Genomic DNA, 23,999 nt, shown 5'->3' on the forward strand with positions numbered 1-23,999 from the left:
ATGGCAGGCCCTTTGATAAATGTCAAAACAACCATATACTAAGAAGAAAAAAAAAAGAAACCATATATAGACTACAGAGAAAACAGCAGGTTAAAATTCTTTAAGCTATTTATGCCAGAAAAAATTCCACAATTTAAAAAAATGCAATTTAGGTGAATAACACGCCAAATTTGAATATAAAAATCAGTTATTCATCATAAACACCTTCCATTACTTAAAAACATAATGATTAAATGAGAAGCACTTCCACAAGAACACCTGTCAAAAAGCTTCTGGTGACCACTTACAGCTCTGACTCGAAGGAGATGTGAGATGACAGACTGCAGTTCATCACTATAGTGTTTTAGTTCAATAAATCTCCTGAAACAGGAAACAAAACATCATTTTTTTCTTGAAAAGCAGTCAAAAACTGAAAGACAAAACAGCAGTTCCTGAGAATAATGAAACTGATTCTATTTAACCATATGCTGGCCTTAAACATTTACACACTGATACAAACTCAGAAAGTTCTAAAATTAAATAACCACATTTTCTTCAGATATTTTTAAAGCCAAGAAAAGATGTCATACTTTATAATTTACATCGTGGAACTGAGATAGAGATAAAATTTGTTGGTATGAAAAGTTACTTGGGAAAAAAAGAAAACAGGAGAAAATTTATGGTGCTAAAAAAATCTTTTGGTACAAACATAAACTCATGATCTCTAACCCTAATCTTCACGCTGCTCAGTAATCTTTGTTTCTATAATCTAATATCTGCCATTCTCCATAACGACCTGAAACTTTAAATACCACTGTTCTTCTAGCAATATAACAGCTTACTTCACCCTCCTCAAAAACTTATTTCCTTGACATCATTGTTAATTTCTAATGATTTTTCCTTTTACTCTCAGGTCACTCCTAAAGTCTCCTTTGCAGGACTGACTTCCTTCACCCATCTCTCATAATGCCAACTTTAGTGTGCAAAGCACTGCTAAAATATTTGCCAGAAATACAACTGAAGGCCTGTAAGTAAAAGAGGGCATGAGTAATCACCATAACTGTACCCAGAGGCCCTAGTGGGACTCAGGAATCTGAATTTATAACAAACTCACTCACAGGATTCAGATGCTGGTAATCCTCAGATTATACTCTGGAAAACACCCTTCAAGCACTGGTTTCTTTAGAGTTCAGCCCTAGGTCCTCGCCTTATTACAACCAATCATTCGGTCTACATACTTTATGTGTGTGCATACGTGCCAAGTCACTTCAGTCGTGTCTGACTCTTTGCAACTCTATGGACTGTAGCCCACCAGGCTCCTCTGTCCATGGGATTCTCCAGGCAAGAATACTGGAGTGGGTTGCCATGCCCTCCTCCAGGGGATCTTCCTGACCCAGGGATCGAACCTGGGTCTCCTGCATTGGTAGGCGGGTTCTTTACCACTAGCACCACGTGGGAAGCCCGTACTCTATGTGATTTATTCACAAAGCTTCACGATTATGATCTACATGCTGCTTAACTCCAGATATCTATTTCCAGCCCAAAACTCACTCTTTAAATGTTGTATCTATAATGCCAACTGGCTAACAGATTAGATTAGCAGATTAGTAGCTGCTCACATATCCAAAGTTCAACTTATCTTCTCCTATCCCATCAAATCTCTCTCCTCTGTACTCCCTAGCAGTTTAAAAATGAAACCTAGGTGCCACCTGTATTTCCTTCTCCTCTCTTTCCCGCCATACATTCTATTAATCACTTAGTCTACCTCCTAAATATCAGCCAAATACTGCCACAAGAAAGTAGAAGACTCAAGGTCCTCCTCCTCACTGCTTTGAACAGTGCAAAGAAAAATAAACATGCATGAAGGAGGTATCATTTTGGTATTCCCTCTGAAACTCTTTCTGGTTTTCTAGATTTTAAGAAAGAACAGAAAGAAAGTATTTTAGTGATATAAACTATTTTAGTAATAGTTTGAATAGTAATTAATGTACTGGGCCAGCTAGACCTAGAACAGAGATTCTACATATTAAAAATCTGTTACAACAATGGCTGATATAGATAATTCTCTAATCTAAAATTTAAGGCAAACAAATTATATTACTAATTATATACTTTAACAAGTTTTTTAACAGGAGCAAAAAACTGCCCTGGTTATATTACTGGCCATATCACATTTAAAATTCTATAATATGGATATTAAATAAAATTTAGCAGTCTAGAAAAGATGGTAGGTCAGAAAAGGGAAGACAAACATACAATTGACAATACATTTTTTATTACATTAAAAAACATTTAACTAACAGCGACATTAAAATATTAATTTAAACTGTCTCATCTACATGCTCCTCTAACTAATGTACATTCACCAATGTCATAAACTCTACTGCTTACATTTTCCAAAGCTTTTTCTGGAGGGTGACATAATTTTAGTTCTTAATCTAGACAACACCTCTTATATATTATGGATGTCGTAACCTTTATTAAAACCTCAGTGGAATCTTAAATGCATACTGTAAAGCAAAAGTCTATCTGAAAATGCTCCATACTATGATACAACATTCTGGAAAAGGTGAAACTATGGAATCAGTATAAAGATCAGTGGTTGCTAGGGTTATGGGGAGGAAGAGATAAAAAGGGAGAGCAAAGAGGCTTTTTAAGCACAGTGAAAATACTTTTCATGATACTATGATACATACATGTCACTGTACGTGTGTCAAAACCCATACAATATATAACACCAAGGGTGAACCCTGATGTAAACTATGCACTTTGACAGGCATCATGATGATTCAATGCAGGCTGATCAATCATTAACAAATGTATCATGCTGGAAAGGGATAACAGGCGTGGCTGTGTGTATCCAGGAACAGCTTTGCAGGTGTAGGGGCAGAGGGGATACGGGAGGTTCTGTATGATGTTTCACTTAGTTTTTCTGGGAACCCAAAACTATCTAAGAAACAAAGTCTATTAAAAAAGTGAAAACCTCAATGGTTACCATCACAATTCCCTAATTACCAAACTTTAAAATATTAATATTTACATCTTATATTCAGAAGTTATATTAAAAAGTAGAGGCATTACGTTAATATGTTATAGTTTATGAAAATCAGCATAACAGGCTGTCAGACTATGCAAACTTGGCCTCTGTCTGCTAAGAATGTACACTATGTAGAAGTTAAGGCTTGAAGGCCTGACTAGAGAAACTGTAACAGACCTCGTAAACTTGGTCACCAAGTATGGAAAAACTCCATCTACCTAAGTACATTTCTAACTGGAAAGTACAGCTGAACTAAGCTTCAGGCAAAGGTCCATATGACGAAGAGCCTGAATTATCTGCCAAATTCCAAGAATGAGCAAAACCAAATCTTAAGTACCTAGATTCCACCCTCCGGAAAGTTATTTCTGAATACACAGTTTCCTTTAATACAGAAACGCTCTCACAAACTCCAAACTAACATTAACGAAATCAGGTAATTGTCATATAGATATAGCTCCATGACATTATATACTAGTATGCATTTACTGATCAAGTCTTCTTGGCATTCAAAGTAGATAGTTTATTATTAAAATAGATACTATATTATCTTGAGTTCTACACATATCTGACAAGCAAAGTCTAATAAGAAAACCTATTTTATACGAAAATAAAATTACTTTCTTCATTTTTCTGATACCTTCAATAACACTTAATAAATCCTTCCAGGAAAAAGTAGTGGTTTAATTTTCTAAAACTTCAGTTACTTACAACCTTAATCCCAATAAAATCATCAAATTTCAAAATCAGTTTTAGACTGTAAAAGGATCTCACTAATGTGAATTACTATTTAAAATATTTAGCAAATAAAGTGCATACATTCAGAAATGAAAAATTAAATAGATTGATAGGCACCATTCAAAACAACACTGTAACTGTTATTAAAACAAAACCTTACTTGTCTGGGTTTTTCACTCTGAATGTTGCATTAAGCGCTTTTAACCTGGAGTCTGCCTGGAAAAAATAATTTATTCACTTAATACAATTATATTTCAGGGTATAAATCCAAACAGTTTTATTTTCCCCTTAGAATTAAGCTATTCAGGTATAGTTTTCTTCATATTATTTGTGTCAAACACATTAAACATACCCCCCAAAACAACTAGTAGTTATTTTTTAAACACTGCAAAAATAATATTATAAATTAAACTGAATACATGACATTCAATGATACCAAAGTAAAACAACTGTAAATACCAACAGGGAGCAAGCATACAGCTCTGCATTATTATAACTCAGAATAGGTTGTGTCAAAAAGTAGTTTACTTTTTCTCTAAATCAAGAAAAACAATGATCTGTATATATAAACTAAATAAAATTACTGCTTTGAAGCCTGGGCCTTACTGAGGGTCATTCTCAGAAGGCCATCCTCAATGTACATAAACCAAATGTACAATGGTTTTTCTCATTTTCATGATCAGTATTTTAGAAAAGAAAGAAATATGGAAATGCCTGTACTAAGTTAAAACAAGCCGCTGCTGCTGCTAAGTCTCTTCAGTCGTGTCCGACTCTGTGCGACCCCATAGATGGCAGCCCACCAGGCTCTGCCGTCCCTGGGATTCTCCAGGCAAGACCACTGGAGTGGGTTGCCACTGCCTTCTCCGAAAACAAGCTAGATGACATCATATTAATTACTTTCTAGTTGACAGAAAACATTACAACACAACTTTTAAACAATCTTTACTTATTTCTAGATATTCTGACATAACTATTTAACTTCCTTTAGTTATTTCTGCTGCTGCTTAGTTGCTAAGTGGTGTCTAAGTCTATGCAACCCTGTGGACTACAGCCAGCCAGGCATCCTCTGTCCATGGGATTTCCCAGGCAAGAATACTGGAGTGGGTTGCCATTTCCTTCTCCAGGGGATTTTCCTGACCCAGGGATAGAGCTCACATCTCCTGTGTTGGCAGGCAGATTCTTTACCTGGGAAACCTCTTCACTTCTACCTTATTTCAAAGGAGAGACAGAGGGATCAATACTAAATAAAAATTTCACTGTATAAACTTATACTTAATATATCCAAATTTATCCTCTTTGTCTATGTCCTCATTTAAAATATATACATAAATGTATTTTTTCCCCGACCAAGGCACAAAAACCACAAAAGGTGTAGCTCAATCGGTTAACAATTTATAACATGATTTGGTTTTGAAAATACCAACCATCCTGAACATTTTATATCATTCCAACTTACAAACCCTAATTACAAATACTCCCCAAATAATAAAACAAACAAACCAGAACAACTAAGGCTTCCTAGATTACACAGCTTAAAAAAAAAAAAAAAAAAACTGCAATAATATACTACTCCACAAATCCAGCATCCTAAAACTTTATTTATTTATTATTTTTTTTTAATTTTTTTTTTAGACTCCGTGTTGTTTATTACTGTCTAAATGCATGAAGTTCTGATGAAATACAATCATATGGGACAGATAAAAGCAGGCCATGAGAGCACAGAGCTGTTTTAGGGCCAAATGGCAGACCACTCAGCAGTTCACATCTTAGGAATTCAAAATGCTTAGAAATTGATAAGGTGGTTTCTGAAAAAGAAAGAGAAAGAGAAGGAAAAAAAGATGAAAAGGAGGGAGGGAGGGAGGAGACAGAAACCACTGAGGAAATTGTTAGCTCACGAGAAAGCCTGACTTAGAAAGAAGTGACAAACACATTAAAAAAAAGTGCATAAACTGTGCAGATTAATGCAATAGTAAACAGCAGAATACATAGGCCTCATAATACTTCTGTAATGGCGTATATATAATGTCTCTAGCACTTTTGGAAAATAGGCAGACGCTAATTAAAGATCATTCTAGATAAAAATACACATTTCTTTAAAGGGACAATGGGGGTGAGGGGAGGGGGATCTGGTCTCAGGGCACATCCCCGCAGATGAACAAAGATGAAACTATGGGGTTTTTTTTGTAATTCTAGTGAATATGGCAGCAAAAATTTGTTGTAAGGATGTTGTTGGCTGGTTTTAAGAGGGTTATTTTCAAATATAACCTTATAGCTGCATTTGTAAAAAAAAAAAAATCTTTGTGAAAAGTTAAATTTTATTAACCCTGAAAAATGTCTCTACTGACATCTCTTTCTAAGATAAACTAAGAGTAGCAAGAGTTGTGAATGGGTGAGGGGTTTATGCTTTAAAGCAAATGTGAACCCTCTCTGGGTTCCTCTCACACAAAGGGATACAGACTCTTAAATACAATAAACTTCCTTAAAAATCTGCCACCTAACAACTGTTTACATCATAGAAAAATAGCATTTTTTTGGTAAAAAGAAATATAGTTACTTTGTTAAAATGGTCTATTTTACCAGCAATTATTTCTCATATAAAGAACTTCTAGACATCCATACAGGAAATAAAAATAGATAATACTGAGTGCAAAGCAGACAATGGCATGTTTGCAAAAGATCAGAGCGTCTCATTGCCGATAAATAATACTCTTGTCCATCATGGTACAAGGTTTCATCTTTTGGAAACTTACAAGCTACCGCTTTCATTTGCTGATGGCATCCTGAAACTTTAGATCAAAAGCAGTTCAAAGAGCTATCAAGAATATCTAAAGTTTAAGTTGTCACTGAATTCAGGGGATTCTCTTATTTCTAGAATGGGGTATATTTTAGGAATTTCCCTGGCAGTCCAGGAGTTAGGACTCCACACTTCAAATGCAGGGGGCACAGGCTGGATCCCTGGTCAAGAAATGAGGATCCCACATGCCATGTGGCATGGACCCCCCCACCAAAAAAAAAAGTTTTTAATAAATAAATGGATACTTTACCAATTCTTGAAATTTCTTACATCTGAAGGGCAAAGGAGCTAATGCATGTGAAAGTCCTTTCAATTACAGCATATATGAATTTAAGGCATATATGACTCCCTTGTGTTCTTTAAGTGATTTCAAATTACCAATGTGTTAATGATTTTGTAGGCACAAGCAAATGAGATTCTTTAAGTAAGGATGAAATTAGATAAAACCCATAAGTAAAAAAAAAGAAAATTTTCATGTACATCTTTTTCTGAATCCCACCAATTTATTTTTTACTTTTAATATTACCAATTTACCACTATAGAAGGCATATAAAATGTAAACCATCACCATCCTAACCTTGCTTACCAAACACTGACAGGTCAGTCCATCGTAACACCCCACTCAATCTGCTCATCATATCACAAGATTCCATAAAAAGAGAAACTACCTAAAATGTCATCAAATCAGAAACTTCTCCCCAAATCTAGATCTCTAAGTGAAAGACAAAGTCACTCAGTCGTGTCTGACTCTTTGCGACCCCATGAACTATACATATACAGTCCATGGAATTCTCTAGGCCAGAATACTGGAGTGGGTAGCCTTTCCTTCCTCCAGGGGATCCTCCCAACCCAGGGATCGAACCCAGGTCTCCCACATTACAGGCGGATTCTTTACCAGCTGAGCCACAAGGGAAGCCCTACCCAAATCTGACAGGTTACCGTTCATCCATCTTATCAGATCCTCCACTAAATTTCTAAAGAAGCCCTTAAGCCACTGTTTCATACCACCCAACTTTGTCTCCTTTGCTACAGCACTGTCTGAAATCCCCTGGGTTGTTTGCCTGTTTCCCAGCTGTCCATGAAAATGTAAGAGCCACAAGGAAAAACACAATGTGAATAGGGCCCAAGAGTTGCACAATAGCCGCCATGGCACTACTTTCAACTGCATTTTCATTCCTGTAGCCCCAACACTTCCCAATGCCTGGCCCAAGAAAAACATGCAGTAAGTATACTGGATGAATGAAAAACAAAAACAAAACCCGGACTATTCTACAGTCCCAACTTAATACCTTCCCATATTCTTTGATCCCCACCTCCCTTTCCCTTTCCAATTCCTATTACATACTATACTTCTCTTGTTCTAGACCTTGTCTCTCCTCTATTTCATTTTCAGATTCTTATCTTCCTCCAAACCTTACCTAGTAAACCATTACCAGCTTGCCCTGTCTCTAACATTCTTCTTCCTTGACCCCTTTGGCTGACTCCACTGAAGGATTCTCATTATTCAGGTCTCAGCTCAAATGTTCTCTTCAACCATGTGACCCAGTTTGCCCAGAACAGTACTACTGGTTTACACCTGCTGTCCTAACCTAATTATTAGCAGAGCCCCTTTTTATTCTCAAAACTGTCTCCATTTGAACAATAAATTATATTGTCATATCTCAAAATAATCTCTGGGGAAAAATTTCCAGTTGTCATATTATCTCACAACGATAACTGTTTTCTTTTTTTATCACCTATAACTTTCAAAGTATCTTAAATAGATGTTAATTCAACTTCAACTACTTCAGTATTGGAGCTTATGAATGTTTCCAGCTTATTCACAGTTGGATCCACAGCACCTAGAAGAGTATCTGACAGTCTGTAGGTACCTGGCATCTGGAATCTCCAGATTTAGCAGAGATACTAAAGGCTCAGATCTTATCTCTGGCAGTTCCTCCTCCAAGTGACAAACAAGGTTCTAGATACTTCCTAGTCAGCCTAAATTCATTTAAGATTTGGGCATATGGATGACACTTACTTTCATGTAACTGGGTTAAAATGGTATTTCTTTAAACTAAAGTAACTAGTTAATATGTTCATTACTCTAAAGAGAAATTCTCTGCTCTCCCTTCAGTGAATTAACAGAAGTATCATATAGACATCCAAGAAAAACGAAGGAATGCCAATATATAACAGTGATGAAAAAGTCTGTTGCTCATATTTGTGTTAAATGAAGAACAAGAGTGGGGAGGTAAGGGGAGGGGAGAGAGTTCCCTAGCGGTCCAATGGTTAGAACTCTGTGCGCTCACTGTCAAGGGCCTCCGTTGAATGTTTAATCCCTGGTTGGTGAATCAAGATCCCACAAGTCATGTAGCATGGCCAAAAAAATAAATAAAGCACAGACTTTTATAAAACTAAATTTCTACAATTATCCTGCTGAGTATAATACTCTAGGCTACAGTCCATGGGGTCACAGAGTCGGACACAACTGAGTGACTTCACTTTCACTTTCATTATTGACCTATAACACTATATTAGCTCCAGTCTGACTCAGAACAATCTCATTTTCAATGAAATATAGTTTCCAACATTCCTTTACCAACCATCTTTATATACATTAATTATATAAGTAGCTAGTGAAAAGATAAGTAATACAGGATGGTAATTAAGAAGGCCTGGACTTGAATTCAGCCTCTATCACTTATAACTATATGACTGTGGGTTAAGTTACTTTCTCAAGTTCCTGACCTGAAAAGCTGGGATAATACTGAACTAACCTCAAAAGTACTGAGGCAGCTGCCAGCAAAAAAACCATGAACACTATATCAGAGTACAGTGCTTAAGCACACAGTAAACATTTAATGTTAATGATATTCAGACAAAATGCTGCTTTTGGTTCTAAACTTTTTTTTCTTAACAATTTTGATAATCTTTTAAAATTATTTTCCTAAAAATATTCTTATCTGTCATCTTACAACAATGTTTGCCAAGCTTTAGGCCCATGGGAGTCAGTACGTCTACAATGAACTCTAGGATTCAGTATTCTGAACAATCCCAACAAACTGAGACTCATGAAGCCAACTGACCACACTTTAAGAAACACTGAATTAAAAAAAATTTTTTACATCAAAAAACTAGTTGCATGCTAAAAAGGAGAAGAAGAAAAAAAAACACTGAATTATAAGTACTCAGCCAGCAATTCAACCTTTTTTGGAAGCCTCAAAGTAACCACTATAAACAACTAATACTGAATCCACCTGTGATGCAATGAAGCCTGAGAGGCTACAAAGGTGTGTGGGGATTTGGCACCATGCCACAGACCCCAGTACTGCAGTGTCTGACTCTCACCTCACTGTTATACTTTACCGGCAGGCTCAGCTGTCAACTCTCACTATTGTCACGGTATGCCTAACTCCAGCAGTATGCACCTTTAGACCTTTAAAACTTTCTAGGAGGCTGCAGACTAAAAACAGTCAAGTCTGTTTGGATAACTACAATAAAATGAACTGGACACCATCTGAGAGGACCAAAGTATATCTGGAAACACTGTAGTAAGTTATGCCACATCCATCTGAACATCTCAGAAGTTAGTTCTAAATCCCACCTTTTGACTGTCATCAGGTTAGTTATAACTACCAAACACACAATCTCCAGGTGAGTCTTTCTTTCTCTCTCTATATATATAGATATACACAGATGCACGTACATGCTTGCATGCACATACATGCACGTGTTAGTCCAAAAGGTTCCGTTGCCTTGCAAGTGTTTCCAAATTCTCCCTATACATTTTACGTCTGCTGCTACTGCTAAGTCACTTCAGTCGTGACCGGCTCTGTGCGACCCCATAGACGGCAGCCCACCAGGCTCCCCTGTCCCTGGGATTCTTCAGGCAAGAACACTGGAGTGGGCTGCCATTGCCTTCTCCAATGCATGAAAGTGAAAGTGAAGTCGCTCAGTTGTGTCCGACTCTTAGCGACCTCATGGACTGCAGCCTACCAGGCTCCTCCATCCCTGGGATTTTCCAGGTAAGAGTACTGGAGTGGGATGCCATTGCTTTCTCCTACATTTTATGTCTAGTCCATTTGAATTCCTACTTTTCAAATTATTAATACTGTGTACAGAGTATTACTTTCAAAGATTTTACAAAAGTGAAACTAGGATTTTACCGTAAGGCTACCTAAATATAAAACATTATATCCAAACACTTAGGTAGCACCGACACACGAGATTCAAAGCACTCTGTAGACAGAATAGTCTAAATGGATGGGGAAATTCATGAATTTTCTCAAGGCCACCCAGTTACGCCCAAAAATTGCGCTAAGGACAAACAACTGATAACCAGTTACTAAAATAATGACTAAATCAATGAAACTTTTAAAAATTTAAAAGTTTAAAATTTTTCTATTATATAAAGAGACATCACCAAAATCAATATTTTAGTTTGTTCTTTTCTTTATTATTAGCTCCTAAGAAATCCTGGACTAGTTCTCATAAAATTCTATCAAAATATAAACAATTTTTTAAAGTTCAGAGTTATTTCAAATCATCTTTAAAATTCCATTATTCTCTTTTTGAGCACCATAGTGAGTTACAGCTAAGAAAATACTAATTTTTTCATGTTATCTGAAGTTTCAGATAACTCATAAGTTGAACCAATAAGTTAAAATTGGTTTATGACAAAATTAGATACTTAATTACATTTTCTGTGCAGAAAAAAATGTTTTCTCCTGTCTTTTTGTGTTAAAATTAAAATACCTATATGCCAATGCATAAATCTCTAGTTCTTAAAATTACTGTAAAGACATTCTGTTCTTGCTGCCTAAACCTATTGAACTTCTGTTATTGTGATATCATATGAACTGTTTATCAATTTATATTACTTTTTCTTCTTACCTATTCTGTTTATGTAAGAGATGAAAACTTTTTAAAATCTGCAGTGTTAAATTACTTTCGGAAACCAGAGGGAGGGGAGAGCAGAGCGGAGTGAGGGTAGTCATCTTATGACTGACACGCTCTTTAATTTTTAGGTAACAGTTCCATTCCCAAACACTAATTCTAATGATCAATATGATGAGCAATCAAAAGCTAATTAAACCTGTATCACTGATACAAAATGAATCCTATGCCCACTCAAAATTGGCCACCATGTCTCAGTATACAAAATAAGCATGACTGATGGCTCCTTTTAGCCTACTAAGATAGGAAAACCCAAGTTCAACCCTTTACAAGTGTCTTTTCTATCTAATAGAGTAAGCAATTACGCAGGCACCACTGAGAGTGACAGTGATAAGGACAGAGGGAAGAAAAAACCATAAGAAGCATAATATGACTATACCTGTGGGAAAAATCTATAGCTTATACCTAAATTATTGCTTCAAAATGTTCTTTCCCAAGAGAATTAAATTTATACATAAATATGCCCATTATAGTCTCACTATTAACAAAAATTACACCGATCAAAAATAAACTGCATTGTTTCTTTAAAAACTTTACCAGTGTTATCAGATGTAAAGCCTATTTCCAACATTCACTCATTCAATAAATAGCAAGTACCCATTAAGGCATGGCACTATGCTAGAAAGTGTAAACAGACATGACAAATTATTTCATACAATTACCCTTACCTTCAGCTGAAATCCAGTTTCATTTACCGTCTCTTTCCAGTTGCCTTCCTAAATATTAAAGATAACTTTAGATATCACTGTAAAATAGCCCATAAGTAATATCCCAAATAAAATACCCATCGTTCTGTTCTTCTTTCATGGGAGATGGGAGAGAGGGGTTAAAAAAGAATTATTTTCACTGCAAAATTACACATACAATCCAGATTCCAAAAGATTACCAGAGACAACCCCAAAATTTTATAGATCCAGGATTCAAAACACTAAAGACTAACTTTGATACCATTTAAGTGATACCAAAAAGTACCATCTTTAGTATCTTTAAGTATAAAAATGTTAGCCAAAAGGATGATATAATACTTTGGAAATTCAAAACAAAACAAACCGTGAAAATACATATAAATTAACAAAGGGTGGCTCCAAGAGAATCCTTAAGAAGAAGCAGTCCACAATTTAAAATTTTTAAAATCCCAAGTCAAATGAAATTTTTTAAAAGACTAAATAAAAGAAAAATACCTGTGTTAAAAACAAATAGAAGATTTTGTCTCTACAAAGGATGGGATGTGAAGCGACTCTCAAGAGGAAATTTTCTAAACCAATTCGTCGTCTTTCCACAAAATCCGGGTCCATGTTGTCAGCAGAGAGTTTATGCCAAACGAATTCTGCCTAGATAAACAAAACAATCATGAAGAATAGTCTCAATGCTAACGACTTCTAAAGGACACCACCATTTCACTCCTTACCCTTTTTTCTGGTAGAGGTGGCACAACAATATGTGGATAGTAAACTAAAAGGTAGTTTCTCAACAACTCAAATTCACTATACCGCCTCCACAGTGAGTCTGTTAGGACACTCTGACCATCACTATGTTCAACTGACCTGAAAAAGACAGAATAAGATTTCTAGTGTTTTTTAAAAAATACAAATGCATGCATACAACCTCCTTTAAAACTGATAACTCCATTTACTGAATGCTTATGAACCAGGAGGGCTATGAACCAGGCACTGAGAACTTTTCATGTATTATTTAATCCCTACAACAAACCTGGTGAAGCAGGGATTACTGTCCCCATTTCACAGATGAGGAAGCAGCGGCACGGTATATGCTTTTCCTTCAATCACAAAGATTTGTGGGTAGAGCACTCAGATCTGTCTGATTCCCAAGCCCTCACTCCTAACCACTTTACTTCATTATAGAAAACCTATTTGAACTTGAGAGAAATAGTCATATTAGGAATATTCTTCTCAACAAAAGCCTCAATGTAAAATAATTCAGTTAACATAATGGCTGGCTTTACAATATAGTGAAAGTCTGGCTTCACCAGACTTCAATGAAACCAGTGTTTCATTAAAGAAAAAAGTATTTTTAATTGCCACAATGAAAGAACAACTGCCACCACGAGAGAACAACATTCATGCCAAACACCATGACACCAAGAACCCCTCAATTTAACATCATCAATGAACCAGATGCATCCAAGCACCAGAAAAGATCCACAAAAGTAAAATGTCAATTAACTCTGAAAGAGTGGCAAGAAGGGAAGTAACGAATCAGTTTTAGTCTTGTATTTAATATAAAGAGCTGCAGGCAATGCCATGAGTCACCCATATAGAAGTTCAAATTGGGGGAAAGCTGGGTAAAATCATAAAAAGACTATTTGAAATTATTTTGACTATGTATGATTTCTGCTAGCATAATGACTATTAGAAAACATCAGTCTTCTAAACATTATCTGAACCTTCTCATTTCCTAGTTGAAAATAACTTACAAATCCTCCAAGAAACATACATATAACCAAAATGTGCATTTGTACATGTACAGTATAAAGGCAGAGAGGCTAAATCAGTCTCAGAATAAAGTCTGGAGAAAATGTGTACACCATGCCACGCTCAACACAAGATGTTCAATGTTTTTATTATTTATATATTAAGTTTGCTACATTAATTCACTGTATATTAATAAAAAGGAAAACATAATATGAAATTCAAAATATACAAATGGCTTTAATGGCAAGATAGAGGATTATTAAATGATAATTCATTTTAGAGTTGACCTAACCATTAGCTGACTAAAACTTTTCTAATTCAGATTTTCAACTTCAGCTAAAAAAAACGTATCTTGGGTTAATATCAAGATTCAAATTATTCAAAATCATTACCAACAAAGCCCAAATCTTGCTAAAAAGTAGGTAATATAGCCTATAGGCAGTACATCTAAAGGCTGTTAGAAGAGCTGCTACAAGTTGTTTTCGCTTTGTTTTATTTCAAAGGCCACAGAAAGAAGTTAGCGGAAGTCACCTAAAAGCACAGAGAAGACTTTCGTTGAACCACAAAACTACCCTATTTTTCCAATCATTTAACAAATATTTAATAACACATAAGAGATATAAGCATCTGAATGCAGAGTTCCAAAGAATAGCAAGAAGAGATAAGAAAGCCTTCCTCAGCGATCAATGCAAAGAAACAGAGGAAAAGAACAGAATGGGAAAGACTAGAGATCTCTTCAAGAAAATCAGACATACCAAGGAAACATTTCATGCCAAGATGGGCTTGATAAAGGACAGAAATGGTATGGACCTAACAGAAGCAGAAGATATTAAGAACAGGTAGCAAGAATACACAGAAGAACTGTACAAAAAAGATCTTCATAACCAAGATAATCATGATGGTATGATCACTCACCTAGAGCAGACATCCTGGAATGTGAAGTCAAGTGGGCCTTAGAAAGCATCACTTCAAACAAAGCTAGTGGAGGTGATGGGAATTCCAGTTGAGCTATTTCAAATCCTGAAAGATGATGCTGTGAAAGTGCTGCACTCAATATGCCAACAAATTTGGGAAACTCAGCAGTGGCCACAGGACTAGAAAATGTCAGTTTTCATTCCAATCCCAAAGAAAGGCAATGCCAAAGAATGCTCAAACTACCACACAGTTGCACTCATCTTACACGCTAGTAATGCTCAAAATTCTCCAAGCCAGGCTTCAGCAATACGTGAACCGTGAACTCCCAGATGTTCAAGCTGGTTTTAGAAAAGGCAGAGGAACCAGAGATCAAATTGTCAACATCTGCTGGATCATGGAAAAGCAAGAGAGTTCCAGAAAACATCTATTTCTGCTTCATTGACTATGCCAAAGCCTTTGACTGTGTGGATCACAATCAACTGTGGAAAATTCTGAAAGAGATGGGAATGCCAGACCACCTGACCTGCCTCTTGAGAAACCTATATGCAGGTCAGGAAGTAACAGTTCGAACTGGACATGGAACAACAGACTGGTTCCAAATAGGGAAAGGAGTATGTCAAGGCTGTATACTGTCACCCTGCTTATTTAACTTGTATGCAGAGTACATCATGAGAAACGCTGGGCTGGAAGAAGCACAAGCTGGAATCAAGAGTTCCAGGAGAAATATCAATCACCTCAGATATGCAGATGACACCACCCTTATGGCAGAAAGTAAAGAGGAACTAAAAAAACTCTTGATGAAACTAAAAGAGAGTGAAAAAGTTGGCTTAAAGCTCAACATTCAGAAAACGAAGATCATGACATCTGGTCCCATCACTTCATGGGAAATAGATGGGGAAACAGTTGCAACAGTGTCAGGCTTTATTTTCTTGGGCTCCAAAATCACTGTAGATGGTGACTGCAGTCACGAAATTAAAAGACGCTACTCCTTGCAAGGAAAGTTATGACCGGTTAACCTAGACCAACCAACCTTTGTTGGTTACTTTGTCAACAAAGGTCCGTCTAGTCAAGGCTATGGTTTTTCCTGTGGTCATCTAAGGATGTGAGAGTTGGACTGTGAAAAAAGCTGAGCACCGAAGAATTGATGCTTTTGAACTGTCGTGTTGGAGAAGACTCTTGAGAGTCCCTTGGACTGCAAGGAGATCCAACCAGTCCATTCTGAACGCCTTCAGCCCTGGGTGTTCTTTGGAAGGAATGATGCTAAAGCTGAAACTCCAATACTTTGGCCACCTCATGCAAAAAGTTGACTCATTGGAAAAGACTCTGATGCTGGGAGGGATTGGGGGCAGGAGGAGAAGGGGACGACTGAGAATGAGATGGCTGGATGGCATCACCAACTCGATAGACGTGAGTCTGAGTGAACTCCAGGAGTTAGTGATGGACCGGGAGGCCTGGCGTGCTGCGATTCATGGGGTCACAAAGAGCTGGACACAACTGAGCGACTGAACTGAACTGAAGTGGTTTCACATGCAATATTTAAATAAAATTTAACTGTTTAAACCATTTAATTTGACAAAGTATTAGGATCTTTAGCCCTACTTTACAAATTAGAAGAATTAAGTAAAAACACCATATAGCTTCCCAGGACAAAGAGGCATTCTTACCTATTAATACTTATAATATTCTTACCTGTTTTAAAAGGGTTCACACTTTATGAACAGGAAAACATAAAAATCTCTGGAAAAACTAAAATCAATGACCTTAGCCTTATTAATCCTTAATCTATTAAACTGTAACACAACAGGCAACTGCTAAACTGACTTTCTTCTTGTGTCCAGAGAAGAGATGAGCTATGTGATAAAGTTGAACTTTTAGTCAATGTCAAGGCTCAACAATATTCATAGTGTCCAAGATACTCTGCCTAACACTGAATTACAGCAAGAATTCTACATGACCAAAATAATAAATTCCAGGGTTCTGTGGTTGCTGAAGGTCAGTTATAGTACTGACAAAATAATCTATTTATAAACAGTATTTCTCAAAGTGGACGTGTATATGACATGGGATAGGCAAGAATTTAAGACAGGGAAAACACAAGTCATAAAGAAAAAAGATAAATTTGACTATCTTAAGATGTAAAGCTTTTGTATTTGAAAGATAAAACTATAGTCCATGGCTCATTTGCTTCAAAAACACTTGGAACTTAAGCTCAAAATGTATTAATTCCTGGACTCCACTCAAAATTCAGTAGCTTAACAAATTTTCCAAGTGATTCCTATATATTTTAAAGTTTAAGAATCACTGTTTTAAAATAAATGAAATGTAAGTGTGAAAGTCAACTCAATATCCTTTTGTGTACCACATTATTTACTGATGATCCACTTATATATTTATCCAGAGGCTAGCTATATTACTCATGTATGGTCGCTTCTAACTCCAACCTTTGAATTATAATTTTCTATTCATTTCAAAGTCAAGAGTAAACAACTATAATAAATAAAGAGTAAACAGCTATAAATTATTCCAGATTATCGAAATCAAGAGGTTCTTCTAGCAGTAAAGCTAATCAACAGCTAATTTCATTGTTCAACTGGATGAAGAAACAGGCATATACTAAAAATATCCTTTTTAGCTTTAAATTTAAGAATTTACTTAAAAAGCTAGAGCCAATACAAATTTCTGAAGTATGATATTTTAAAATAGCTAACTTAAAAAAAAAAAAAACCTCTCATGGGACCATACTTTTTTTAAATTAACTTAAAAATCTCTCCGATACATATGCATGTATGTACACGGGCAGGATACTTTCCTGACCCACCAGGCAAGTCCCTCTACTTTTCTATAAAAATATGGAGTATACTTTTTTGTTAATTTTTTTACATTTTGGCCACACTGCACAGCATGTGGGATCTGATTTCCCCAACCAGGGATCAAACCCGCACAGCTTGCAATGGAAGCGTGGGTCTCAATGGCCTACCAGGGAAGCCCCCCATTTGTTTTAACTGAAAGCATTTCTTCTCAGTTCACAGAAAGAAAAGCGCTTGTTGGTACAGTCTTTATATAAACTATTTATAATAAGCAAAATTCCCAGGTGGTACAGCGGTAAACAATCCACCTGCCAATGCAGGAGACGCAAGAGATGTGGGTTCGATCCCTAGGTCAGCAAGTGGCCAGGAAGAGGCCCTGGGAAAGGAAATGGCAGCCCACTCCAGTATTCTTGCCTGGGAATCCCATGGACAGAGAAGCCTGGTAGGTCACAAAGAGTCAGACGTGACCGCACACACACACACACATCCTTTGCTTTTCATTCATTTATCTTTTTCCTTATGAAGTAAAAGACTTTCCTGATGAGTTTTTAAAATGAATAACTTTATCTGTGGCTGTGCTGAGTCCTCCCTGCTGTGTGGGCTTTCTCTAGTTGTGGTGCACGGCGGCTTCTCTTGCTGTGGAGCACAGGCTCTAGGGGCCGGGCTTCAGTAGTTGTGGCACGTGGGCTCAGAAGTCATGGCTCCCGAACTCTCGAGCACAGACTCGGTAGTTGTGGCACATGAGCTTAGTTACTCTGAGGCACGTGGGATCTTCCCAAACCAGGGACGAACCCGTGTCTCCTGCATGGGCAGGTCAGTGATGTGGATGGGATCTGGATGTTACCTGACACTAAAGCAAGCATCAAGTAACATCCAGTAACCGTCGTTCTCCCTCCAAAACAAATACATTCAAATGTAGCTACTAAGAGTCCCAGAGTAAAAGAAAATCTAGTCACTGTTAAAAAGTAAAGAAACTAAAACACAATGACCTGTAAATGATTCCATTATACAACAGAATTTGTATCAACAGCTACCAAAGCCCTTTCTAACCTCAGACATAATTCTCATCACTCACCTTGTTTCAATGAGGTAAGCAGTATACGTTTCCTGCATGTTCATGGCATTTCTTCCAGTTCGCTTTTCTGCTTCTGAAACACTGATTTCTATCTTCTTCAATGAAAAATTATTTTCTGTCATCTGAATAGAAATAGAACAACAAAAAACTTTTTAAATGATACTGAAAAAAAAACCCAGCTATTATAATCAAATCCATTATTAGTACGTATCTCAGGTTACTTTTTTTATATCTCTTGCATTACTAGTGGTTGCTAAACAACATCAGCAAATGATGTCCCTCTTTTTATCAGTATGTAGCACATTAAATTTTTCCAGAAGCTATTCTAGCAAGTGCCATAGATTTAATTATTAAAATGTAGGCATGATTATAGGAGAAAAAATTAAAATAAAAAGTATACATAGCACTTAAATGACCAAGAATAAATCTATATAGAAATACATAAGGAAAAATTTAAAAACACTGTTTACAAAGACGAATGATCCTCAATACTGACATCATTTTACCAGTCAAATCAAATATAAAATGATATATGACAAAAGGTGAGATTTTCAGCTTTAAAAATTAAAGCTGAATTTTAAATGTTTTTAAAAAGAAGGTTAATTTTTAAAAAGAAGGAGCCATCACATATTTGATCATAAATTTGCCTAAACTTTTTGGCAGTGGTTAACAGGCTCCACTGTGAGATAGTAGGTTTTTCTTTTTTATAAATATTGCTTTTATTGATTTATTCATTTTTTATTGAAGTATAGTTGATTTACAATGCTGTCTCAGTTCCTAGTATACAGCAAAGATATTCTTTAATATATATTCTTTTTCATATTATTTGTGATTATAGTTTATTACAGGATAATGAATAGAGTTCCCTGTACTATACACAGGACCCTGTCTATCTGAAACAGCAGGTTTTAAGAACAGGGAACTTCTTTCTTTTCTTGCTAGATCATCCCCAGGTCTGTACCAAACAACATCACTTGGTAGTTTACAGGTTCTTTGTGCCACTGAAGAAAGAAAGTGAAAGTGAAGTTGCTCAGTCCTGTCCAACTCTTTGCGACCCCATGGTCTGTAGCCTACCACGCTCCTCCATCCACGGGATTTTCCATGCAAGAGTACTGGAGTGGGTTGCCATTTCCTTCTCCAGAGGATCTTCCCAACCCAGGGATCAAACCTGGGTCTCCGGCATTGTAGGCAGACACTTTACCATCTGAGCCACCAGGAAGTCTTGCCACTGAAGAGGGGTCTTGAATACACCCAAACTAGCTCCAAGTTTAAACAATAAAGACACAGTGAGGCCACGTGATAACTGCTGTGCTTTTCTTTTTGTTCCCTTGCTTTTTTTTCCTCCCTGAACTTTCAAAGTTCACAGGTGGGTTTTAATTAAAAAGCACTGTATTGCATTACAGTTGGGGCTGGTTTGTGAAGAAGAGATATAAGTAAAAAGATGGATATACCAGCAAGTTAAAAGAAAAAGCGGTATGCAATAAAAATCCATGATGATACTTTACACAGGAATTAAATCTGTGTGCTATGAAGACAGAATAAGCTATGTGACAATACACAAAATTAAATCAGCGATGAATCAAGATGACATGCTTAGAAAGTACCCCCAAAACGCTGAAGAATAATGGAAGAGGTAAAAATGCTAAAAGAAAATAAAGGATAGAGAACTAAAAATGAACCCAAAACAAAACTACTCTGTTGCCAAACAAGACAATTTTATAAACTGCAAGTTTTATGTTCATGTATTAAAAGAGAAAATAAGATAGAGAAAAATCATTCAACTAAAAGAAAGCTCCAGAAATTACATAAGCATAAACCACTCAACATCAGGATTATGACCCCTCACTGGTTGAGATTATACATATAAAAAATTTTGGCCCACAGCCAAGCACTGATTTATCACCATGTACGTCACTGAAAAATTCTCTCAATTCTAGAATCAAAAACTGATAAATTATTTCCCACCAAAAAGATAGTGCACATGAATCATAAATTTACCCCATTAGGCCATCCAAATAATTACACAGAAGGGAAAAGTATAAAATCAACTATCATAAAAACTAAAGACTGGCACACAAAAATACCAGCAGGGATTGGCAGATGGTATAAAATTGCTAACACTGTCATATTAAAGTACAAACAGTGCCAAGAATAGCATAACTCACGTTGAAAGGACACATTCAAAAGATTTAGAAATGGATAAACTTGATGACTGGAAGATGAGACTAGGAGTGTGTTTTAAAGAGAGAGTGAATATTTTATGTATTTACTTTTAAATTGAAGTACAGTTGATTTACAATGTTGTATTGGTGAAACACAATGCTTTAGATGAATTAAAAGTAGACTTCTCATCAGAGTAAAGAACATCATTAAAGAATGATGCTACACTTGTATCCTATACTTATATTCAAAGAATAACATCCCAAATGTAGATGCCTGATAGGTGAATCACTACTTCCTACCTGACTTAAGACCAAATAAATATAAAAGATGGACATATTTAAAAGGCTGATGAAATTTTTTATTTCCAAGTCAATGAGCAAAAATCAATCTGTGTGTGTGTGTGCCAAGTCACTTCAGTCATGCCCAATTCTGCGAACCTATGGACTACAGCCCCCCAGGCTCCACTGTCCATGGGATATTCCAGGCAAGAACACTGCAGTGGGTTGTCATTCCTTTCTCCAATGAACTTCCCAACCCAGAGATCAAACCTAGGTCTCCTGCATCGCAGGCAGATTCTTTACCATCTAAGCCACCAGGCAAGCCCCCAAATCAATCTACTATAAGTTTTAAAATACTGCAAGGACTTCCCTGGAGGTTCAGTGGATAAGAATCCATCTGCCAATGCAGAGGACACAGGTTCGATCCTTGGTCCGAGAAGATTCTACGTGCTGCGGGGCAACTAGGCCTGTGTGCCACAGCTACGGAGCCCGCGCTATAGAGCCCTCAAACTGCAACTACCGAAACCCATGTGCCCTTGAGCCTGTGCTCTGCAACAAGAGAAGCAACGGCAATGAGAAGCCTGAAAACCACAAGAAGGGAACAGCACCCCCTTGTCACAACTAGAAGAAAGTCCATGACCGCAATGAAAATCCAGTGCAGCCACAAATGAACAAATAATGGTGCAAACAGTGAAACAGTAAAAGCAAGCATAAGACAGGTAACAGTGATAAAAAGAATGATAAGAAACTATTAATTCAGTAACTGAATGATTACTGAGTATCTACAGTGCCAGTCATTAGGAGTGGGAAGATAACTGAAACAAAGTGCTTGAGTTCAGCGGTTCAAAGTGCAGAGTTCAGTGGTTGAGTTTGCTTGAGGAATTCTCACCATCCAGAAAAGTGAAAATGATGACAGATGATTTTTTAAAAAAGGAAAATGAAGAACCAATGCTTAAATAATAGTTCTTAAAAAAGAACTCAGAAGAAACAGAACAGAAATAATAATCACCAGTATAATAAAAAAGAAACCAAGAAAAACTCTTTCTGGATTGAAAAATATTTCCACAGCTCCAAATTGAAAGGCATGTGGTCCATGTATAATGAATTAGAAAATTAAACATCTTCAGCATAAAGGAAAAAAATGCTAAAAAATTAAGGCAGGAAAACAAAAAGCACAATCACTACCAAAGAATAAAGACCAGATTTCCCCTAGATTTCACAATAATATAAAGTCCAAATGACAAAAGAGCATCATGGATATAGAATGCTTGAAATATTATAAAAATACTAACACACTGTTCCTTTAAAGATAACTTTATCCAGAAGGGATTTTTGTGTTGTTGTTGTTGTTTGTAGAAATTGATGCTCTGTTCCTACAATTTATATGGAAATACAAAGGACCTAGAATAGCCAAAATAGTTTTGAAAAATAACAAGTTGCAGGATCTATACTATCTCGTTTCAAAATTTATTAAAAAGCTAAACTAATAAGGACAGTGGGGGCACTGGCAGGATAGACATAGACATCAATGGATCAATGGAACAGAATTGAGAATCTAGAAATAAACCCTTACATTTAAGGTCAAGTGATTTTGATAAACACACCAAGGCAATTTGACAGGGAGAGTCTTTTCAACATATAGCGCAGAGGCAACTGAGTAGCCACAGACCAAGGAAAAAACCCTAAAACTAGACCCTTTACTCACATTGTACACAGAAATTAACTCAAAACAGTTTACATTCTCAGATGTAAACTCGAAACCTGGGGAATTCCCTGGCAATCCAGTGGTTAGGATTCATATACTTTCACCACCAAGGACCCAGGTTCCATCCCTGGTCAGAGAACTAAGATCCCATAAGCCATCTGGGGTAATTTCAAAAAAAAAGACAAAAAAAAAAAACAACAAAACATGATCCTGGGATAAGCAAAGCGTTCTTAGATAAGCACAATCTATAAAAGGAAAACAAAAACCTGATCTCCTAGTCTTCATCACAATTAAAAACTATTGCTAAACTTTCAAAGGTATCATTAAGAGAAAGTAAAAAGCCATGGCCCAGGGGAAGTATCTGCAAATCTCATTATTTGATTCAAAAAAAAAATCCAGAATAACTGAACAACATGTGCCTATGTGCTCAGTCGTGTCTGACTCTGCCGGGAGCCAGTGTGAGGAATCCCGCCCGTGACAAGGTCATGAGGAAGGAAGCTGACATAAGCAAGGCGTGCTCAGACTTCAGGGACCCCTCTGGAAATTCCTAAGCATGTACCCCAACAAAAATCTGCCGGTTTTTGTGCTCTGCTTTTCCACTCTTCTGACATTTTCTGGAAAAAGTCAATTCAGGGCTTTAGTCTTCTGCATTTGAAAGAGTGTTTCAATCCAAAAACCCCTGATGGCTTTCTAGCCTGCCTGCAGGACTCGTACAACTGCGCGTGTGATTGTTTGAGGCCCCCTGACCGCAGGAGGCACAGGAAGCTTAAAACATCCTAGGAATGTAGGGGCTTCCGAGGAGTCAGTCATTAGAATAGGATTGATTAAAAGTTTCATTTGTTGAGTCAATGCTTGCTGCTAAATTTTCATATCCTTTATTTTTAGATATAGTTGGTATATAGAAAAACAAGTAGTAGACCTTGTATTAGCAACATTAAATCTTTGAGTTAAGTACCTTCTTTGTTATAACCCACTGTACCTTTGTTCTATAGAGATGTAACTTTAGCGCTTTAAGGAGATGTAGATTAAAGAAAAAACACTTCAGGGGAAACAAAATTAACATTCATTAAGGAAGAGAGCCAAAAGTGTTAACAAGCCTCTTGGCCAGAAGATACTGTAAATCACCAGAGACCTTTTGTAT

At 36.6% G+C, this 23,999-nt stretch overlaps 1 protein-coding gene across 9 annotated transcripts in view; it reads right to left on the reverse strand.

Moving 5' to 3' along the window:
- The window catches only part of SNX4 (sorting nexin 4), a 56,277-nt gene that overhangs the window by 22,876 nt on the left and 9,402 nt on the right, over positions 1–23,999 (reverse strand). For all 9 annotated transcript variants that reach the window (XM_042232590.1, XM_060418894.1, XM_027956643.2 and 6 more), the window contains 6 exons: positions 18,713–18,834; positions 12,892–13,027; positions 12,665–12,814; positions 12,152–12,199; positions 3,912–3,967; positions 288–360 (listed from right to left, as the gene is read on the reverse strand). In XM_042232590.1, coding sequence (XP_042088524.1) covers positions 288–360; positions 3,912–3,967; positions 12,152–12,199; positions 12,665–12,814; positions 12,892–13,027; positions 18,713–18,834 — 585 coding nt within the window. The remainder of the gene's footprint in view (positions 1–287; positions 361–3,911; positions 3,968–12,151; positions 12,200–12,664; positions 12,815–12,891; positions 13,028–18,712; positions 18,835–23,999) is intronic.

Source organism: Ovis aries, chromosome 1 (assembly GCF_016772045.2).
Source record: "Ovis aries strain OAR_USU_Benz2616 breed Rambouillet chromosome 1, ARS-UI_Ramb_v3.0, whole genome shotgun sequence".
NCBI classification, from domain to species: domain Eukaryota; kingdom Metazoa; phylum Chordata; class Mammalia; order Artiodactyla; family Bovidae; genus Ovis; species Ovis aries.